At 27.0% G+C, this 22,502-nt stretch overlaps 2 protein-coding genes and 2 long non-coding RNA genes across 4 annotated transcripts; 2 read left to right on the top strand and 2 right to left on the bottom strand.

Moving 5' to 3' along the window:
- The first annotated feature begins 3,132 nt into the window (after positions 1–3,132).
- Positions 3,133–3,956, top strand: LOC124431576 (histone-lysine N-methyltransferase SETMAR-like). The gene is made up of 3 exons (XM_046979646.1): positions 3,133–3,251; positions 3,346–3,406; positions 3,507–3,956. Exons 1-3 carry the CDS (start codon positions 3,133–3,135, stop codon positions 3,954–3,956), a joined length of 630 nt encoding a protein of 209 aa, XP_046835602.1.
- An 8,205-nt stretch (positions 3,957–12,161) lies between these two features.
- Positions 12,162–14,776, bottom strand: LOC124431446. Its single transcript, XR_006944010.1, has 3 exons — positions 14,654–14,776; positions 13,503–13,718; positions 12,162–12,927 (listed from the first exon to the last, which is right to left on the bottom strand). It is a non-coding gene; the product is annotated as an uncharacterized LOC124431446 (long non-coding RNA).
- LOC124431444 (haloacid dehalogenase-like hydrolase domain-containing 5) lies at positions 14,673–17,789 on the top strand. The gene is made up of 3 exons (XM_046979379.1): positions 14,673–14,897; positions 15,618–16,435; positions 16,510–17,789. The coding sequence occupies exons 1-3, from the start codon at positions 14,850–14,852 to the stop codon at positions 16,820–16,822; spliced, it is 1,179 nt and encodes a 392-aa protein (XP_046835335.1). The 5' UTR covers positions 14,673–14,849; the 3' UTR covers positions 16,823–17,789.
- LOC124431445 lies at positions 17,327–20,922 on the bottom strand. Its single transcript, XR_006944009.1, has 2 exons — positions 19,228–20,922; positions 17,327–18,683 (listed from the first exon to the last, which is right to left on the bottom strand). It is a non-coding gene; the product is annotated as an uncharacterized LOC124431445 (long non-coding RNA).
- Positions 20,923–22,502: the final 1,580 nt, after the last annotated feature.

Below are 22,502 nucleotides of genomic sequence, written 5' to 3'. Positions count from 1 at the left end.
ATAATGCGGAGAGACTCGCGTTATTCGATAATACGGGAGTCATTGGTGCTATTTCGTCATTAAGTGCGATTTCTAATGGGATTCAGCAAAGATAAAAACTGAGCAATCTCTGTGTATCATACCAAAATTGTTCAATTTTCCAAAATTGTCCATCCAACAGAATAATTGGATGCACAGTTCGATAATTGATGAATCCTGTAGCCAAAATATTAAGTAATTCCACGCTTTATAGTCTTCCAAAGAGCAATTTTCATGGATGAAAAATTTAAGTTAGCTGCGAAATCTGACCAGACTTTATGTCGACTATTAAAGAAAGTTAGTGAAATTTGTAACAACTGTATTTTTGAATCTGCACATTGATTATAAAGAGATTGTTGCCGATTTCATTTTCGATTGAACACGAGTGTCAGATTGTGCGGTTCTGCTTTAGCTACTAGATCTTGCACTATCGACAGTGTATCTATATATTCGTTTTTAAAATTGAATTTCTTGTCCAAATACTTTGTCCAAGAAGAATTGTGTCCAAATACGCGTCCGCATCTAGATTCACAAGTCGTAATGAAAAAGGCACAAAGCTCAGATACGAATTTTGTCCTTTACAAAATACATATAACGCATTTCTATAAATTAATGGAAGAACGCAATATTCTTTTTCTGATTCTTGGAGAAACCGTGAGGGAGATACGTGATAAAAGGCACTTTGTGAATTTAAAATTGTAGCAATACATTTGACGTATTGAAATACAATTATTACGATATTCGTATGTCATTAATCGTGCATCATTAATTATACTGATTATTTTTAACAATTAATGAAAGTAGTCATTGCCTTCGCAGGTTACGATTGTGGTAGTGCTTCATTGAAAATGATTAAATTCTTACTCGATGTAGCAGATTGAAAAATATCGAACATTCAAATAATAAACAATCTATGTACATTTATTACAATTCTCTGAAAAAAAACTCGCTAAAAGAATAAAACACATGTTGAGACAGATTGAACGATATTCTACTGTAGGACACACTCGCAATCATCCATAATAGACGAGTATACCTTTTTCTTACTTAGGCATCAACTATGCCAACAATTACACTCCATTAGAAACTTTTGTGAAAAAGTTGGAAATGTGAAAACGCTTAAGTTTTATTAATGGAAATGTTCAATCTTAGAACTCATTCTAAAAGTATATATGTACATACAAATTTCATTAGCACGTAACATCGTTAAAAGAATAACACAAATCTCGCTTATCTGCACATCGTTATGAGGATATTTAAAAAATAAACGACCTGCCTAAAATTTAGAACAGGAAATAAATCTATGCCTTTCTGCATTTACGGATCAAATTCTCGTTATCCTATCGCGTCTTTATCAACATTCTATTATTCCTTTAACCTTAGGTAATCCATGCGCTTATTTGATACCTTTGGAGATATAAACAAAAGTTCAATATCTTTATATACTTCAATATTTTAATTTTGCTTATAAAAATACATTTCTTCAATAAATTCATCGAATCTTGTGACTGGAACTTTGCCTTGTAATATAATAAATTATTATATTAAATTTTAGATCAATTAGAATTGTAGGGATAATATTATTATCCAGTAGGAAACAAATCTTTTATCCTTGGCAAGATTCGCAAGTAATGACCTAAGATTTATGGAGGGGGAAGTCAGAAAGAATCAATAAAAAAAATCTGAAAAATCAGTTAGTATTTGTCATCCTGTAAAACAGGTTACTAATTAACTAAACATTGATGATTAGTTCTTAAGTCTATATTCTGCATTCGATGAAATCGATGATTAATCAATAAATGCGTATTTTACATTCTTAGAAACTGATAACTAAGTAATAATTCCGTATTCTGTATTCTGTAAAATCGATAACTAAATAATAAGTCCGAATTTTGTATTTTGTAAAACTGACAGTCAGTTAATAAATCCATGTTCCTCATTTCATATAAAAATTTATTAGACTGCATTCAAAAGTCAGTAAATCTGCAATCAATTAAACAATCCGTATCCTCTTACTAGTCCTACTTAATCCGACTAACTCATTGAGATGAAAAATCACTCTTATATACCACTTACAGAAAAGATAACTAATTTGAAATCTTTATTCTAATATCCTGTCTGCTGCCTCATTCATTCCCAACCTATTTATCTATTAGATCTCTATTTATTTCATCCGACCTGTGTCTCCCTATTTTGTCGCTCGTTATTAACTTCATGTTTCTTAAGTTCAACTCCTGGTAAAGATTTCACGACCTGACCAAAAAGTGAATTATGCTACAAGATGTTACAGCAAGAACAGTAAATTCTTGTTATTCTCTCGAGTCGCGTTGCATCAATTGAAATAGATTTCAGTCAAATCAGACAAAATTTCTACTTATCGAATCTGTCGATGATTGTGAAACTCAAAAATCATCGTTTTTTCCAGTCGATTGAAAATTTTTATCTAGAATCTAACTAAACGATTTCTTGATTCTTATATATTTCAATTGGACAGATCGATTGAGATTGTTTCCAGATTTCTAGGAGCAGTTCTTTTTTTAACATTTCTCTAGCAGTTGTCGATATTAGCGAATAGGATCTTTGGTATATCTTGCAATACCGATCCCCGTTGATTTAGGCTCGCAGCATTTCGTGCATCTTGTGATTAATTCTGCTGATTATTATTGGGTTGGCAACTAAGTGATTGCGGAAAGTGTAAAGTCCATCTATCGATAAAATCCGCAATCACTTAGTTGCCAACCCAATAAAACTGTTCATTACCTCTGGTTTTTTAATGAATTACGTCATCAATGAGAACAAGCGTAATTCTTGACCAATTTTAATGAACAAGGTCTCATTTTAAAGACGAAAGTTTTATCTATAGTGTTCTTTCTGTGGATTTTTAAAAAGCTTTATTTTCTTTAAAAAAATCGTGTTAAAAATGGCATTTCTTCAAGTATAGTTTATGCACAAACAAAAAGTTTTTTTAAAACTTCACCATAAGGGCGCCGTAGATTAAACCATCGTCCTTAAAATAAGACCTTCTTCATTAAAATTGGTCGAAAATTACTTCTGTTCTCCTTGATGGGGTAAATGCTGTTTTCAACATTTTTCGCGAGGAAAAAGTTTAGTATTATGATGCCTCTCGAAATTTGCGGCAAAAGAGATGAAGCTCGTGATTTTCATATATTGTTGGGGAAAAAGAAGTCCATTACTTTTTTGGTAGATGGCTGTAGTGATCGATATCTCATAAAGTATCGATCAAACAATTTCAGATTTATGTTCGTTGTCAAAGTGACATTTCACACTAAAAAAATTCTTTTGCTATTTTTTGTTTGGTTCATTCAGTTGTGAATTACAGGATGTTAAAAATAGAAGTCAACAAAGAGAAAATTTGGTACATTTTACGGTTTTTCTTTGATAAATGCGAAAATGCAAGCCAGGTGGCTGAAATTGTGAATGGTGTTTATGGTCCCGATACTGTAACAGTTAATTACGTGCAATTTTAGTTTCGTCGATTCCGTTCAGGTATTTTTGATGTTAAAGATGCACTTCGCACAGGCAGGCCCGTCGTCGAAAGTGTCGATAAAATTACAGAAATAATCGAAGTTGACCGGCATGTTAGTAGTCGTAGCATCGCCCAGGAACTAAAGATCGACCATAAAACAGTTTTAAACCATTTGCACAAAACTGGATTTAAAAAGAAGCTCGGTGTTTGGGGGCCACACCAATTAACACCAAAAAACATAATGGATCGAATTTCCATCTGCGAAGCCTTGGCCAACCGGAATGAAATCGACCCATTTCTTAAACGGATGATGACTGGGGATGAGAAATGGGTCACATACGACAATTTTGTGCGAAAACGATCGTGGTCAAAGCGCGGTGAAGCAGCTCAAACGATGGCCAAACCAGGACTAACGACCAGGAAGGTTCTGCTGTGCATTTGGTGGGACTGAAAAGGAATCATTTATTATGAGTTGCTTCCATATAGCCAAACACTAAATTCGGATCTCTAATGTCAACAACTGGACCGTTTGAAGCTAACGATTGACCAGAAACGGCCAGAATTGGCCAACAGAAGAGGTGTTGTCTTCCATAACACCAGGCCATACACGTCTGTAGTGACTCGCTAGAAACTCTGGAAGCTTGGTTGGGAAGTTTTAATGCATCCACCATATAGTCCGGACCTGGCACCAAGCGATTACCATCTTTTTCTCACATTGCAAAAATTCCTGACTGATAAGAAATCGGCATCAAGAGAAGATTGTGAAAATCGATTACTAGAGTTTTTCGCCAATAAGGACCAAGACTTCTATGAGAGAGGCATTATGAAGCTATCTTTAAAATGACAACAAATTATAGAACAAAACGGTGTATATTTGACCCAAATCGAACAATTTGAAACATGTTAACCCTTTGAGTGCGAATACTCGTGGCTTATGCAGTCCGTACAGACGGCTTGCGGCTGGCGCTGACGATCTCCAGGAACTGAATACTTTTTTGCGCAATAGAAACAATTGCCGAACATATACATTTGGCCATAGTACACTGATCATTTTTGCCAGGCGCGTATTTGCGTCCATAGTCCATATTGATAGCATTTGTCGAGCGCGTATTTGCGTCCATAGTCTATATCGATAGCTTTCACTAGACGCATATGTGCGCCCATAGCACTCAAAGGGTTAAATAAAGTCTTGAAGTTCACGCAAAAATAATGGATTTCTTTTTCCCCAACCTAATATACTCTTGAATAAAGTATGTTTTACATCCGTGAAATAGCGATTGCCTGCTTTTTGTTGTGTACGTAAATAGCTGATGCTTAAATTTTTTGAACATTTCCAAACGCAAAGAAATGGGTTTTACGGATGGGTTTTGCTTGTATGGAGAAGCTACGAATATTCACTCGATCATTTTAATGAGCTTTGGTCAGATGATTCTATGGCAATAATAAGGAAATACATGTCCTGTCGTTTATATCAAGGAATCTAAGTTTCTAAAATATTATTAAATTTTGAAAAAATTTGTAGTTTCATTTAATTTTATATATTAAAAAAGACAAGATTTTTACAAGCAGTGTTTAGTACATTGACAAGCTTTTAGATTCGTAATTCAGAAATTAAGTTCGATGCTAAAATTACTCCAGTAGTTTTTGTTTATTGTATCGATATAAACGAAAATAATGAATTAATTTTCTTTTTTTCCTGTTTGGATAATTTAGTAAGGTGTTACTATCCAATATCTTATATTTATTTACTGATCGTTGACATGAATTTCGTGGTGATCTATGCTAGATAGGACATAGCAGCGGTATAATTTTGTTCAATGACAAATGCATCTAAAGTATATACATTTGTCGATTATTTTTTCAAAATTAATAATTATTGAAGATATATATTATATTTTATTTTTAATAAAGATCAAAACACGAGTTCGTTTCGACATTATCTACGAGATTTTTCTGCTTTTTTATGTTTTATTTTATTATGGTTTCTGTAGGAATTTATTTCATATTATTACTATTATTACTACTACTACTATTACTATAATAATAATGTTATGTAATAATATAATAATAGAAGCAGTAATAAGAAGAAGAAACAGAATATACTTATATTATATACATCATATATATAATGACGGTAATTTATGATAACAAAGAAGGAAAAATATTTCATTTTACGTGGTGGTTTGACGCGCGAATTCTCAACAAATTATGTCTGATAATTTCGACACATGACCGCCCATCTAATAAAACGACATATGAAGAAAAGTATGAAACGTTTCTTTTGTTTTCATCCGTTATAGTTTCTCTTTATCTTACTATCTTATAATTGTTATGCATTTGTTTCCACATAGTTTCTTACCTACGATCAGTCGAAGCTAATTATCTTTACTATTATAAAATGTATTAAATAATATCTAGATGTATATAAATAATATTTAAATACATTTTTATTATTATTATTATATTATATTATATTATATTATTATTATTATTATCAGTAATAGTAATAGTAGCATATTATTATTAGTAGTAATAATAGTCGAAGTCTTATAGAGTGGGCTAGTCCTACAGGGGCAACCACATAAAAAAAACGCTTGGAGTTCTACTTCATAGGTAGTGTGGAAATTAACTCATGTTTTATTTTGTATTAATCGCTCATTTCTCTCTCTCTCTCTCTCTCTCTCTCTCTCTCTTTCTCTCTCTTTCTTTCTTTCTTTCTCTCTGAACATAAAACTGTTCGAGCTGAATCAATACGATCAAAATTTATATAAACCGATCATTTCAATGTTTATATACAATTCAAATCGAGCCGTTTCTAGATCGGTTTGGTTTACCTAGGTCACTATCTAAAAATTAAAAATAGTTTTGATAATTAGTACTTTGATTAAAAGATGAAATAAAAATACAAAAAGTACTTTGTGATAATCAACTTTGAATTTTTATTCACCATGAGAAAATTAGAAATAATCATTACCGTAAGAAATAATATGATTACAGACTTTTAATAACAAATTTAAGTAATGTAAGAGACCGTTCACAGCGATATGTGTATATGCTGATAAATCAACGTAACTCCCGCATTCCTATTAGATCTTGCTGGATTCTTTAGCTTAAAACATATAATTGATGTGCACATGATAAAAGATGAAATAAAAATACATAAAGTACTCTGGACTAATCAATTTTGTATATTCATTCATTAAATAAAAAGAAAAAGTTTACTAGAATATACAGGATAAATTATTTAAATATAAAGATTAGAAAAAGTATAGAATTTATATTTATATATCTATATAGAATCTATATAAAATTTATTAAGTGTCACGTCTTCGTGTATAGGTCAACCAGAAACTATGAAAGACACTTTAAAGAAGAGAAACCCTTATAGGCACAAATACGTGTGCAATGTAGAGCAACGTACATTTACCATTTTTCATTTGTTTTTCTTCTATCTTTCCCATAAGTAAAAATATAAATATAATGCAGCTTATAGTTAATAAATAATTTAAAACTATCTATAAGACACGTAGTAAAGAAATACGAGAAGACAAAGGAGAACAAAAAGGACTGTAGGAATGCAGGATGTAGATGCGTCATGCCTCTTCCACCCTTGGCAATGGAGCGTGCCCAAGAGCTACACGTGCAGAGATAAAGCTGACCAAGGAAGTACATGCAGGAACAGCAGAACGCAATGGCTTATCGTCTTTGACGACAGAAAAACGCGCGAGAACACTCGTGCAAGGGGCACGTGTAGGTGATTTGCGTGCACAGAAACGCGCCTAGCGATTAGACGCCTTAATCTAATGTCTTTATCGTGTCTTTATTAACTTCAACCGGTCTTCCAGAACGTGGTGCATCTTCGACATCAAAATTGCCGGATCGAAATTTTGCAAACCAATTCTACGTACTGTCAACACATCTTCTCCATACACATCGGTTAATTTTTTTCTGGCTTGAACAGCATTTTTACTTTTTCTATAGTAAAAAAGTAAAATATGACGAAAATGTTGCTTATTGCTCTTCATATTTAAAAGGGCATCAACCAAAAACTACTGCGTAGAATCAATTGGACTTTTTCACACACAAGCCTTGCTATATCAGCTCTCAAAACATATAATGGTATTATGCAGCTTAAGTGTGAAGTTGGGTGCAAAAAATACAATTAAATCCTCTGTCTGAAAAAACGAAATTACTTTCCGAACAACCCAATATAACGCTTCCTCTTCATCTATTCCTTATGTGTAGATTATTCTTTCGCTTACTTGATATTTTTTGATTGTTATCGTATATGCATGCCTTACAATGACGTAATAATAATGTGTAATGGAATAGAACCTGTACAATCTAATAAATTAAAACATATATTCTAGAATAGGGTTGCTATCCAATAATTCCTCGTTATTACTCCCATATTAGAGCCATATGAGATACGCCAATGCTACACAAACCAGGGACATTTTGAAAAACTTAATAATTTGCGAATATAAAAACGTTATTTTTATTGAATGACCAATTACTTCTATCAAATGAATAATTATAACAGCAGATTAGGCTTAAAAGACTTAGCAAATGCTACAATATCACATTGATAATTTAAGTTAAGTGGGTTTACTGTATAAGTAAACTATATAGTTTACTGTATAAATTCACATATTATACTGTTTAATTATTTAGAAGTAAAATTTAAAAAAAAGAAAAAAGACTAATAATTGTGGGATCGTTTGTTTGAATCCTGCGCTATTTTTTCTTTTTATTGATTAATTTTTTTATTGATAAATGTTTACTCATTTTTAATTTAATCATTATCATTCTCAAATGTCAAATTTATCAAATCTACGTTAATTAACAGATATTTATCTTTTTTTTATAGAAAATGTATATTCTTAAAATAATTTTTAAGAATATTTTTTATAATTTTAAATATTTAAAATAAATTAAATTTTTTGAATTTGTATATCAAAGATGTCGGATAAGAAAGGAATATATTTTAGTTCCTGAAATTATGAGTAAATCAAATAAATAATATGTCATATTTAATTATTATATATTCCATTTTCTATTGTATACATTAGAAGTATACAATAGAAGTATACATACCAAAGATCCAAATAATACAGACAAATATCTAAGTAATTAATCATCGCTTTAACTAATCTGTATGATTCCACATTAAACGTTTTTAAAGAATCCATGTTTTATGGAATTACCGCTTTCAATAAAAAATTCGACATTTTTTTCAAGAGATAATAAAAATAAAAAGATGCATTTTTATATAAAAAATGATAAATATCTATTAATTAATGTAAATCTGATAAATTTGATATATGGAAACGATCTAAGTATTCAAATGAATAAAAAACAAAAGAATGAAAAAGAATTGTACTGACTGAAATTTGTATCTGCAATCCGATTATACATGCTCCACATGGAGTCATGCATCTCGTTATCAAAATATTAACACTGCTAGCACGAAGAAGTTTCAGGAAGCTGGCTGAAGAGTACATAAAGAAACTGAGATAGTTATCAGATTAAAACTACAATAGAAAAATTAGAACAAATGTTTAGAACAGATGATAGAACCGGAGTTTAAAATTAGTGTTTAATTAATAATAAAATAAATGAAAGTCAAATATATTTTATTTCGGTGAAACAAATTTTTTAAGTTACGTAGTGCCTGTGGCATGTTATAATTTTTTAATAAAGTACTAATTAACCTTTGACCGTAATTACTGAAATGATATTTTCAAGAAAAACTGATTATTTTAGTGTAAATGAAGTTAATTTTCTTTCAATTACACGCAGGTGTCAATTAATCTTTGCAAAAAAAATAATCGATACACGAAATAAATGTAATAATATAGTGACAAAGTTTCATCATATTCTACGCATGTTTCAAAAAGATTTGCAAATATGCAACTTCAAGTATTTCAAAAATATTTAAAAATTATTTAACTTTTATTTGTCAAATTTTACATATAAGAAAAGCGATTTTTCCCTATTTTTTTATTGTTCTAGTAGTTATTTAAGAAAGATAACATTAATTAACATTAAGACTTACTCCTTATATACTATTATACATTATATTACTTGGCTTTTTTCTAAATCAATTTTTCGAAAATGCCCGAGAAGTCCATGTTACTGTTGCGACAAATTAAAGTCCGTGTGAAGATCTTCACGTGTTATAAATATAAAAAATTACGAAAATTCCGTAAGATTACAGGTTCCACTACTTCCATTTGTGTACCCTTCAATAATGAATAAGTAGTAATCCCGAGTAGAATGAATTAACTTACCAAACTTATACATCTCATTATCAATATTCATACGTATAAATAAAAGTATTTATCTTTCTATAGCAAATTACAAGTTTAATTTCGAAAAATCTCCAATTCCCTTCGAGGAATACTTGTTACGATCGTAAGACATAGCACAGATCATACAATTTTTAATGCATTAGTCGATCTATCTCGGTATTCTCTATAAAAAGATATTAATTTATTTATGCTGAAAAATCATTAGCTTAGGAGATATTTTAATTTCAATATTGCTAAGAAACTCTGTATACAAATGTTCAGTAATTACTAAAATATAGAAAGAATAGTAATAAAAAAGCGGCAGTTTTTTAGCAATATTTAAATTAAAATATTTCTTAAACTAAGGATTTTTCGACATATATACTTATTTTTTAATATTTAATACTTTTTTATAAAAAATGTTGAACTGCATCAACTAATATATTAAAAAATATATAATCCTATTTTCAAAAACAAAGTTGACCTTCACATGACCTTTATGCATCCAGCTACAAAAAAAACTAATACCATCAGAGTCATTCAATTTTTATTTGAAACATTTTCTGCTATGGATAATAATAATAATGGAAATCAAGATGTACATATCAGTTGATATATATTTTTAATTGTAATTAATTTTTTTTACATATATTAGAAAAATGAGAATATTAAGTTGTTGTACATACATTTTAAAGGGTAGAATTAGAAGCTATAATATCATCATTATAATTCATAAAATATTAAATATATACAAAACAAAATAGTAACAGTTAATTAGATTTACTATAATATAGTATTAGAATTACGAATACTTTTAATACTTATATATTTCTTCATAGAGATTATCTAAAAGAATCTCGTTTTTTCTCTTTTTATAAAATATTCTATATGTACACACACGTGCGCGTACGCACACACAAATATATTCTTAATAAATAATTAATAAATTATAACTATAACATTTAAATAATAAAAAATAGAAGCATAAGAAATTACATTATGTTTACCTTCTTGTATGTTAATAATATCGTACTTGTAAGTAATGGTATCATGTAAACAAACGCAACAATTCTTTGACTGATAATCTACAAATTAAAAATATTGCATAATGTTATGTATTTAAATGCTATTATATATATTAATTATCGTATACATAAGACAACGATCTTAAGAAATGTAATAATTATATAAGTTTAAAATAAAGCGCAGACCAGTATTAAAGTTATTCTTAACTTTTTCTATTCTTTTATAGTTTCCTCTAAGATAATCTAAGAACATGGTCAAAAAATATAAAACTTCATTATGTAAAAATTATATATTTTCTTATCAAAGGCACTTTGACAAATTTTGTAAAATAAATTAATTGCAAATTCCTTATTCTAAATGGTTCAACTAAAATAAAGAAATACAGTCCCAAAAGAAAAAAGAAAATCTAATACATTAAGCATAACATAAATTATAAAAAAAGAAAAGATATAAATAACAATATAAACGAAAATATTTTATCAATATAAATATATTTGCATGTAATATAAGCAATGGACTGTCAGTACTGGCATTAAATAGCCAATTATAATTTTATATTTAATTTTAAATAATAATTAAATTTATATAATTTATAAAATAAAATCAAATTAATATTTAATATTATACTATTACGATAAATAGTATTACGTTTTTGTCTCATAACATTATGAAAAGTTTCAACAATATATATAAATCTTTGATGTTGATCCATAAACTGTCAAATTATATTCAATGAGATAAATGAGATAAACTTCAAATATGATATAAACGATAATATTCATGAATATTATATCAAAAACTTAATAATAATATTTAATAATAATAATATTAATAATATTAATAATAATAATAATATTATAAAAATAATATTTTGCAAAAAAATAAGTCTTCTTAAATTTTTCGAGTGGTTGTACTAGAACTATTATGTCTACCGGTTGAAGATAACGTATAATAATACATTATACATTATAGATATATAAATATAGATAATTTAATTGCTTTAAAACTCGACATATGTTTTATATAATGTGTTATCTTATTAATATAATGTAAAATGTATAAATAATGATAATAATAATACATAAACCATATTGTGCTTATAAATAAATTACTTAATTATGTTTTATTTTCCATTATGTATTTCGAATAATATCAATTTTTTAGTAATAATGTAATAAAGTACTATATAAGTGAATATATATATATATATATATATATATATATATATATATATATATATATTCATATATATATATATATATATATATGTAAAGAAAGTATACTTTCTTCAGATAGATTTGCCGCGCGTCTCATAGCCCGCCCTTCCATTGTCCTTGTGTGACCTACAAACCGAGCTGTTAAGATTTGGAAGAGAAACGGACAGTATGAAATATAACGTAGAAGAGAAAAGTAACACGAGAGCTATAAGAAAATTTATAATATATATTAAATAAAATTTAACATTGTGAATAATAAATGTAAATTGTCGTTTCTTTGTTCATAGGTAAGATTAATTAGAAACTAAGCATTAACTAACAAATAAAGATTTATCACTTTGTTCACAAAGAAACATATTTTCGTTTATCACCTCCCATAAACAATCCGAGATATTATATATATATATATATTGTGTGTGTGTGTATATATGTATATAAACGTCATGCCACAAAATTAATCAATTATTATTATTGAATGGACTATGAAAAGCTATCAAATATAACAGTATCGTGTTATATACAAAGCACAGCATTTCTGATAATTAGCACTTTAAAAGTGACTTTAACGACACATGTCACTGAGTAACCATATAATTTTAACATTCTGGAACATCTTGCAAAAATCTCGAACGAGTGATGAGTGAAACTAAGTAGAAAAAGAATGTCTTCGGTTAACAATTACAAAGGTCAGTCTCAAGGAAAAATTACGATCATCTTGTAACTCTACACTTACCTAATTTTAATAAATCTATCTATATAAACAATTTATTTATATAATAATCTATTTATATAACTTCCTAATTAATGATTTTTGCAGACACAATATAGAAGATATGTACAGTATAAATGAATAAAAAATGGATTGGATTAATCAATGCAGTTCAATCTGGAATTAATATAAATATAATATATTTTTTCAAAAAAATGTTATATATTACAAATGACGATACATTTCAAGCTGAGATTTTAGATTTGTAAATTATGTTAATCAATTAATAAGTTGTTCTTTTGCCTTTCTGTAAAAAGTAAAGTATTCATAAACGTATAGATTAATTGGCTATCTACATAAAGGGTTCACTAAAGATAAATAATTCTTAAATGTATTTTGATTAACTCATTAACTAAAGAAATTTTCAGTTGACATGGATGTATGAAATTTATTTTGAATAAAAATAAAATAAGACAGAATAAAATAGAAAACTTTGGATAAATTAACGTATCGTAAAAAGAAGAATTGAATAATATAATACTTCTTTACTAGAAGTGCAAAATAAATGATTTATTTATTCTTTCATCAGAAGGAAATTTAAATCTTTGTGACAATTTAATTTGTTTCTTATACATACTTGTAATATTACTTCATTAATACTTTTACAAATTAAATCAAAAATTTATTTTGATGGCATTAATACTGTGCATATTTTAAACATATTTTCTTTCGTTTTATATTACTTTACCAACCTTGTTCTATTCATCTCATTCTATCACATTCTACTATTTCCAAAATCAATGACAGTACTTATTAATCAAAATAGAATCATTATTACTTTTCACTAGTGTGCGACACAAACACATGCTTATCACTTTCCACAACAAAAAAAAGAATGTGTTTATAACGGAAGCAGCACATAACATATGCTTTTATAGCATATCAGAGTGACATCTATGTATTATCGTCTAAAATTAAAAAATAAATATATAACATATATATAATAATATATACAATATATATTTATAGATATGTGAAAATAATATATATTTAAATATATAACAATATATATTTATCTATAAAAAATATACTTTTTACTTTTCTTTAAAGTCGGAAATAGTAACCTCAATCCTTGCAAGAAAACCAAATACACTTATCAATCCTACCATATATATTATTTGTATTTTAGCAAATAGAAAATATATTATATATATTAAGTATTTTAGAAATTATATATTTTTCGATTATAATATAGACGATGAAATTCAAAATGATAAAAACATATGGCAAAAATAAAACCTTTAAATTAAAGTTGCAAGATATGAATATGAGGGGCATTTGTATTTTATTTTCTCATAAGGACCATAAAAATCAATGTAATTATTATTGATCCCGATTTTTAAAATTTACAAATATAAATAAAGAATAACATAGGGTTGCAAAAGAAAATTCATGCAGCCGTTATTAAGATATCAATTATTTTCATTTTCCTAAATCTATTGTCATGTATATACATATATATTTCATAATAACAAACTTTGTTTCTTATTTAACTTTACGTAACATATGAATATGTACGAGTAAAACAACTCACAAAACTTTTAAAAAAGAGATTCCATAATTGTGGAAAAATCAATCTTATTTCTTTATAAGATGTTTATTAGATATAATAGAATTTGATATGAGCTTCAATATTTTTATATTATTATTACTGAATTGATTTATTTTCTATATCATACATATTTTCAAATTTAATTTGCATTACTATGTTTATTTTCTGTAATATTTCCTGAATAGAATATGTTTTCTTTTGAACTTTTTAAAAATATTGCATACAATCTGTACTATACTCGAATATGCTTCCTGTATATATATTGAGAAAACACACTCTTACGGTACTCACGAAAACTATGATCACAACGTAGTGTGAGTTTGGTTGATTTTCTAGATCGGCTATAACCTCAAAGTTTTGGCACTATGAATAATACACCTGCGCAACATAGTGATTGAGAGATAAACTTATAAACAAAAGATAACTTTTTAGATACTCATAAGCCCTCGTTTTTTATTTCTTAATTATTGTGGTTGAATTAGTAAAAATGAAAATATTATTACGATCGGGTATCGCGAGAGCTTTCGGAGTCAGAGTAAGTTTACGTTGTCATCATTCAATTTGTTTCGTCTCCTGCCCTACCCTTGAATTCGCTTGTTTTTATTTTTAATTTTTTGGCATTTCCCAACAATATATCCAATCAATGATAACAAGAATCATATTGTTATTTGAAATCAACTTCAATCATTTCGAGTAATTTTATTTGTATTATTCTGTAATATTTGTTTGCTTCTTATCTTTATTTATGTATCATTATGTTATATTTCTTTTCTATTTTATATTTAAATGTCTTTTATCTTTTTAATTGTCTACTTTTGTTTCTCTATTATTGTATTTTAGTATATACAGCATTGTTTTGTAACAATATTGTAACATAATAAAATGTATAATAAAGTAAAGATGATAAAATACAAGTAGAATTACTGACATAATGACCTATTTAGTTCTTTAAGGTTTTAAAATTTATTATTTTTTCTATTTGTAAAAATGTGCATGGGTATTTGGACTTTAACCATACCGTATATGTGTGTGCGTATATATATATATACTCACACTGTATGTATTTCGCCATTTGGTATAAAAATATACTTACCTAATGTCTCTACCAACAAGGTAAGTATATTTTTATAATTGCCTATTGGCATTGAAATGTATTTCAAAGTCTTATTCTAACATAAAGTATGATATAAATACAATACAATCTGAGTAAATAATCTTAACTTATGTAAAATTTATCTATTTATTTTATTTTCAGAACTTAAGCTCTAAACCAAAATTTGGTTTATTATTTGACATTGATGGAGTTATAGTGCGTGGTAAAAATGTTTTACCACCAGTTGTAGAATCCTTTAAAAAACTTAGAGGAGAGGATGGCAAATTTCGTGTTCCTACTGTCTTTGTTACAAACAGTGGAAATGCTTTACGTAGTCAAAAAGCAGCTGATTTATCCAAATGGATTGGATTTGAAATATCAGAATCACAAGTTATCTTAGCTCATTCTCCATTGCAAATGCTTCATGACCTTCATGATAAGCAAGTTCTTATATCAGGACAAGGTCCAGTCAGAGAAATAGCCAAAGAGTTGGGTTTCAAAAAAACTATGACAATCGAAGAACTCGTGAAAAACTTTCCAAGTTTGGATTATGTCAATATGTTAAAGAGAAATCCACAGTGCGGACCAGTAGATCCAAATTTTCCAAGAATAGAAGGTATCCTATTATTCAGTGAACCGATATCTTGGGAAACTCCATTGCAATTAATAGTGGATCTTTTAATGACCAATGGAATGCCAAGTAAATTGCCCAGTGATATTCCATATCCACACATTCCAGTTTTGGCATGTAATATGGATTTATTATGGGTATCAGAAGCACCAATTCCTAGGTATGGCCATGGTGCCTTTCTATTGTGTCTCGAACAATTGTACAAAAAAGTAACAGGAAAAGATTTATTGTATACTGCTCTAGTTGGAAAACCTAATGAAATTACATATTATCACGCAAGCCATATGTTGATAGAACATGCTAAAACCATTGGAATAGAACATAATGTTGATACTATTTATGCCATTGGGTAAGATTTATAAATTATTTTATATTTATGATGCAATATATTAACAAATTATTCATATTTAAATTCTATTTCAGAGATAACATTAATACAGATATTTTTGGTGCAAATCTTTATGATAAGTATTTATCTCATTATGAAGCTGGTGAAGGTACTAAATCTCGTAGCTTAGAAAAATTGTTAGGGAAAAACATGAAAGGACCTAGTGCAAAAGCATGTATCAGCATTTTAGTTGAAACTGGTGTACATCAACGAAATTCACAATTTATAACCGAACATAGTCCTAGAGATTTTTTACCTGTAGAGGATGGCTTATGTAAACCAGCTTTCATTGTTGATCACGTTGGTGATGCAATTGATCTTGTATTTAAAGAGGAAAAATTTGATTGAAGTAATTTGTTCCATTATCTCTAATCTTCCAATGAAAGATTTGGTGATATTAAATTGATACAAAAGCTAATATAAGCCTTTTTCAAAGGCAATGTTCCAAAGCAATATAAATTTGATAAGGGAAAAAGGCTAAGGGTACATAAACTCAATATTTACTATGATTTCTTAAGTATATTTTAATATTTTTTAACTATTGTACCCTTTTTATTCTAATCATGCAAAAAGAAAAAAGATAATGACTATTTTAATTGAGTGAAATTATCATCAAATATATTTAAGGTATTCATTATATCACAAGATCTATAATTCCACTTCATAAAGTATATACAAAGGTACTAAATAAATAAACATTAGAACCACTATATTTCCTAGATAAAGAATTGCAAATTCTATTGATTTATATAATTCATAAGTATAGTAAGAAAGCACTTCATGACTAACATATAAGTCTAAGAATATATGATCTGTACAAAAATGTTTTGCGCACACTCAATTAAGTTACAGTTACTGAATTGCAGTTTTTTAATTATAGATTTAATTTACGCTCATTATATGCCAAATGCTCATCAATCTTTCAATAATCAGAGTTGTTATAATTATGTATAAAATTAATTCAGGTATCATTAAGTACAAGCTTTATCGATATGAAATTATGCAAGTTATGTAGCTATATGTAGTGCATCATTAATAGGTAAAAAGAAGAAGTTGGACTTCACAATCATATAAACTGTAGTATATATTGCTAAAATAGCATCATGCATTAAACCAATCTAGTCTTACTGAACAGCTTTTATGTTGTTTTTAACATTATTGTAAAATAATGGGCATTCTAGTATTCATAATTTCTATGAAATACAGATTTTAATATACGTTACATCATTATCAAACGATTGAAAAACTGTTATACATTGTTGCATATAACTGTATTGTTGTTGCTATTAGAAAAATTGAGAGAAAAAGAAGTAAATTTGTTTTTTCTTATTTTATAATTTATCATAAACACATCATCACATGCGTATATATTTGTTTTATAGTTCCTAGATTTATTATAAAAATAGCAAGTTATATCAAATATAAATCGTACATTATACTTACATAACAGAATATATAAATTCATATATAATGTTAAATTATGTTTAAAAAAATTAAAATTATTTTAGTAGAATCAATAATATGTGTTAAAATTAATAATTCGTTTTTTTTTTATCTTGCTATTATGATTAGTACACATAAAAAGTTTCTTTAAGAAGTCCAATGTGCATAATAATGAACCATGAATTTTAATGAAATATCTCATTAGCGAATACATGTGAAAAGTTAACGAATGCATAGAACATTACGATTCAATAAAAAATGTTTTTTTTTTTTTTTTAAACTAGATCTTTCGATTTATAAAAATTTCTCTCAATAGAACCTGTGACTTTTATGGAACAAATTAGAATGTATTTTAGTAAATTGTACTTCTATTTATTATACCTTTCTTCCTCTACCTTTATTCTCTATGAAAGCCACAGGAGTTTATGAAAATAAACTCTTTATGAGCATTACTATGACAATGTTCATGACTATAAGATAGAAACGAATTATGTTCACACATGTCGACTTAATGAACGCTCTAATTATTATATATAAATCTTGATAATTCTAAACAATTCCAAATTTTGTCGGGTTAAAATAATAATTTACAATTTACTACACACACATCTCAACTCAATAAAATACTAGTTGGAGATTTATATGTTGTTGAATCATTTTGTTGAATGATAGCAGCTTTCAAAATCTTTTTGCTGCTACTTTTAATTTTTTGAAGAATGTTTAGTTTCCATCGCATTCTTTTGTACTCTATACTCTTGGATTTTCTCTGCAGAAAATTTCAACATTGTGAAATTTGTAAAATTTTGTTATATATCAGCTTTTATTTATTTACTATATCAAGTTAGCATGCACATATGTATATATATGTATATATATATACATATATATATATATATAATTATATAATTATAATTTTATAATTATAATTAATATTTAATATTTAATTAATATTATAATAATTATATAATTATAATATTATATATATATATATATATAAATATATATATATATATATAATTATATATATATATAATTGCTTAATATATAATAATTACAAATAGCTATTTATATAAAAAGACTATATTGTTAATTCTTATAAGTAAAAAGGTTACTAATGAAATGAGACAGAAAAAATTGCTTTGCGCAAGATGTTATGTTTAAATGGTTAAATATAAAATTGGAATATATAATTTTTATAGACATACATAAGATTAGCATATAAATAAAATTATAAATTGCATTCAAAAACGAAAACATACCAAAACGTTCTTTTAGAACTAATTCTAAAAGTTAAATACTTTTAGATTTACCTTCAACTTTATTTTCATTATTCAACAAAATATATTCATATCCACCAAAATTATCATTTATAATCACATTTGCAAGTTTTTTTGATGACAAATCATCAACTTCTTCTTTTATAATAAAATAATTTGCTATAAACATTGAAGGAACTATTCCAGGTTTAATTACAGATTAATTTTTTCCAAAAGTATTATATCTATTAATATCCATTTCAATAAAATGGATAGAATAGATATAAATAGATGATACATCATCGTTTAAGATAAATTCATGAACATTTAACCACATTTGATATAAGTCAAATCTTGTGGAAAACCAAAATTGATTATACATTATTTTCGGTTATTTATTATAAGAAATTTATAAAATAATATAAATATTTCATATGAACTCTTTTACCTGTGTAATGAAATATTTTCAGTTTTTGATGCTTTTCTATTAGACAGATAGCACAATTTACCCATCTTTATAAAAAAATTATATTTATTTGGTTGATCCAAGCCAGTAAATAAATCCTTACTTATACCTCCGAATCTTGTGAATCATCCATGCTAGTGAATAATACAACTAGATTATATGTACTTGATCCACAAATATTTGATATAACTGGAAGGTTATATTGCTCAACGCATGCTTCCAATGTTTTTTTCTTTTCAATTTACTTTTTGGAAGTTTTTTCGATGATTTATTAACCTTTATCGTTCTCGAAAGACACTAATACATTGGTTGCTCTTTGTTTTGTTATATTAAAATTTACATTATAGTAAAATTCAGAAAATTTCATAATTTTCAACGAACACTTGTCAATATGTTTAATTAAAAGTAATCAGCCTATGCTACATGCCAGGGTAGCCACACACACTTTCTAAATATTAACAAAAGTATTTCATGCCGCAAAATGTATTATATTAAATTAAGGTTTTTTTTCTTAATTAAAGTTTATTTTCAAAGTTATTGAACATATTACATTATATTTACTGATATTTCTAAAACAAATACCGTGAACATATAATATATCTATATATATAATATATATATATTATATATATATTATATAACATATAATATATCTTAATATTAAATAAAATATAATATATCTTAACATATAACACTCATTAACATATAATACTCATTAGCTTTCTAGCTCTCTTAGCTTTCTAAATTACTTTGATATTAAATTTCAAAGTAAAGCGCTTAGCTCTCATGACTTGTGATTGCTTGTCTAGAAGACGTAAATCGTAAAAATTTCATCCTTACAGAATTTTTTGATTTTACGTTTTAAGTTTTATGGACTAAAGTGAAAATTACGATGAGTTCAATACTCGATTGGGTTTTCTTACATTTATGTCTTACGTCTTTATGGAATTTTGTGTGTGATAACTTTCAGGGACGTTCGATTCGATTCTTGTGGTTATAAGATCGCTTTTTTAAATCGAATCTTTACTATTCCATTTTTTATCCTAAGAATCGAGAATCGATTTTTCTTTCTTTAATTTAAATTTTGTTACCGTAACTACTTGATTGTATGTTGAAGAAATGATGCTATTTGATGGTCTTTTTGTTAGAAAATTAATTTGCCATTAACAGAAAGATCAATTAAATAATCTGATAATTTTTAGACAATAATCAATAGCTGAAGTATACGTTCTTTCTAATAATTTATTTAACACACAGCATTTATTATTTTTAAACTTATTGTAATGGCAATTGGAATTAAAGTAAATAATTAAATATTTCTTTATCTCAAAACAAAAATTATTTATTTATATGATATGAAATAAATATTTTTTTATTACAATTATAAAATTTTAAAAAATTTTACGGCTTTGATCATTTAATCATACGTATATGTGTGTGTATGTATAACATCATCCTTATCTTAAACTTACAGATGTGCAAATTTCTAGTTTGCAAAAATTTAATATGAATATTTTTCAGTGTTTGTAACTATATTCAAAGTAATTGAATCTACATGTAATAATGCAATAATGATAATACTCTAAGCTTTTTTAGAATTATAGAGTTTAATATTTATAAAATTTAAGAGAATAGAGTTTAAAATTTATAAAATTACATATCTATGACTTTGGATTAAGAAGACAAAATATACAAACACGCACGCGAGCGCGCGCGCGCGCACACACACACACACATACCTCCATAAGAAATATATTTTAAAAATTGAAATCAAAAAATCAATCTAAAAATCATAAAAAATTATATATATTTACGATTTTTAGATTGATTATTACAAAATCGTTTCGTCGATTTCGATTTTTTAAGAGTATCGATTTTTTTAAATGAATTGAAATTTTTACTATGTATATGGATAATACCTACTGCAGAAGCATGTAACGTGTGAAATAGAAAGAGTAGGAATGTTTCTCCTTCTCTCCACTATCCATTTCTTGGTCCGGAAACTTTTTTGTCCCGCTCTAGCAAACAGGTTATCGCGGCTAAAGAAATTTTAGAAACTACAATATACTTTTCAATAATACAATAGAAAAATTGTTTTAAATTTTTACGAATATATTAAATTAATGAATTTCTGATTGCTTTAACCAGCGAATAGCAAGTAAATTTAGCATCCTAAAGTCCTTTGCCAAACAAAGAGAATGATATTGTCTATACCGTGATATACAATACGCCGCTAGATAACCCTTTGGTCTTTCTTTCTCTCTCTCTTTCTCTCTCTCTGTCTAGTTATTTCTTTTCTTTTTTTATTTATAAAATATTATATGTATGACCTATTCAAAGATACAGAATTAATTGTTTAAATTAAAATAGTATTGATACACTACTGATACTTACATTAAAAGTAATGGTACACAAATATTTGCTAGAATAAATTAAAATATGATGATACTTTGAAAATAATTACTGAAAAATTTCACTTTAAATAATAAATAAGAGAAAAGTCGGCAAACCACTTGCTACATATTTATTTTTCTCACCTTTCTTCTAATGCTCCTTTCTGTTGTCTTTGCATGAACTATGATTTCTTTCTCTCTCTTTCTCTTTCTCTCTTTCTTTCTATACCTTCTCTTTAAATAGTTATATTTCTCGTGACATTTCCTTTTTCGTCTCGATGTTAAAAAATCACTTCGAACGCAATTAAAAAAGTTGCACTACAAAAATATAACTTTTTCTCTGATAGATACATAATATAAGAAATTTTCAGAAAAAGAAGAAATTTTCGAAATAATCTGTTATATTACAAAAATAAAACATACATATCTATAAGATAAAGGAGATGTATGTATATATGGTTTACGTAATT

The sequence above is a fragment of the Vespa crabro genome, chromosome 21 (genome assembly GCF_910589235.1).
Source record: "Vespa crabro chromosome 21, iyVesCrab1.2, whole genome shotgun sequence".
In the NCBI taxonomy this organism is placed as follows: Eukaryota; Metazoa; Arthropoda; class Insecta; order Hymenoptera; family Vespidae; genus Vespa; species Vespa crabro.
The sequence above is the reverse complement of the archived record's forward strand: the minus strand, read 5'-3'. Positions and strand labels throughout refer to the sequence as shown.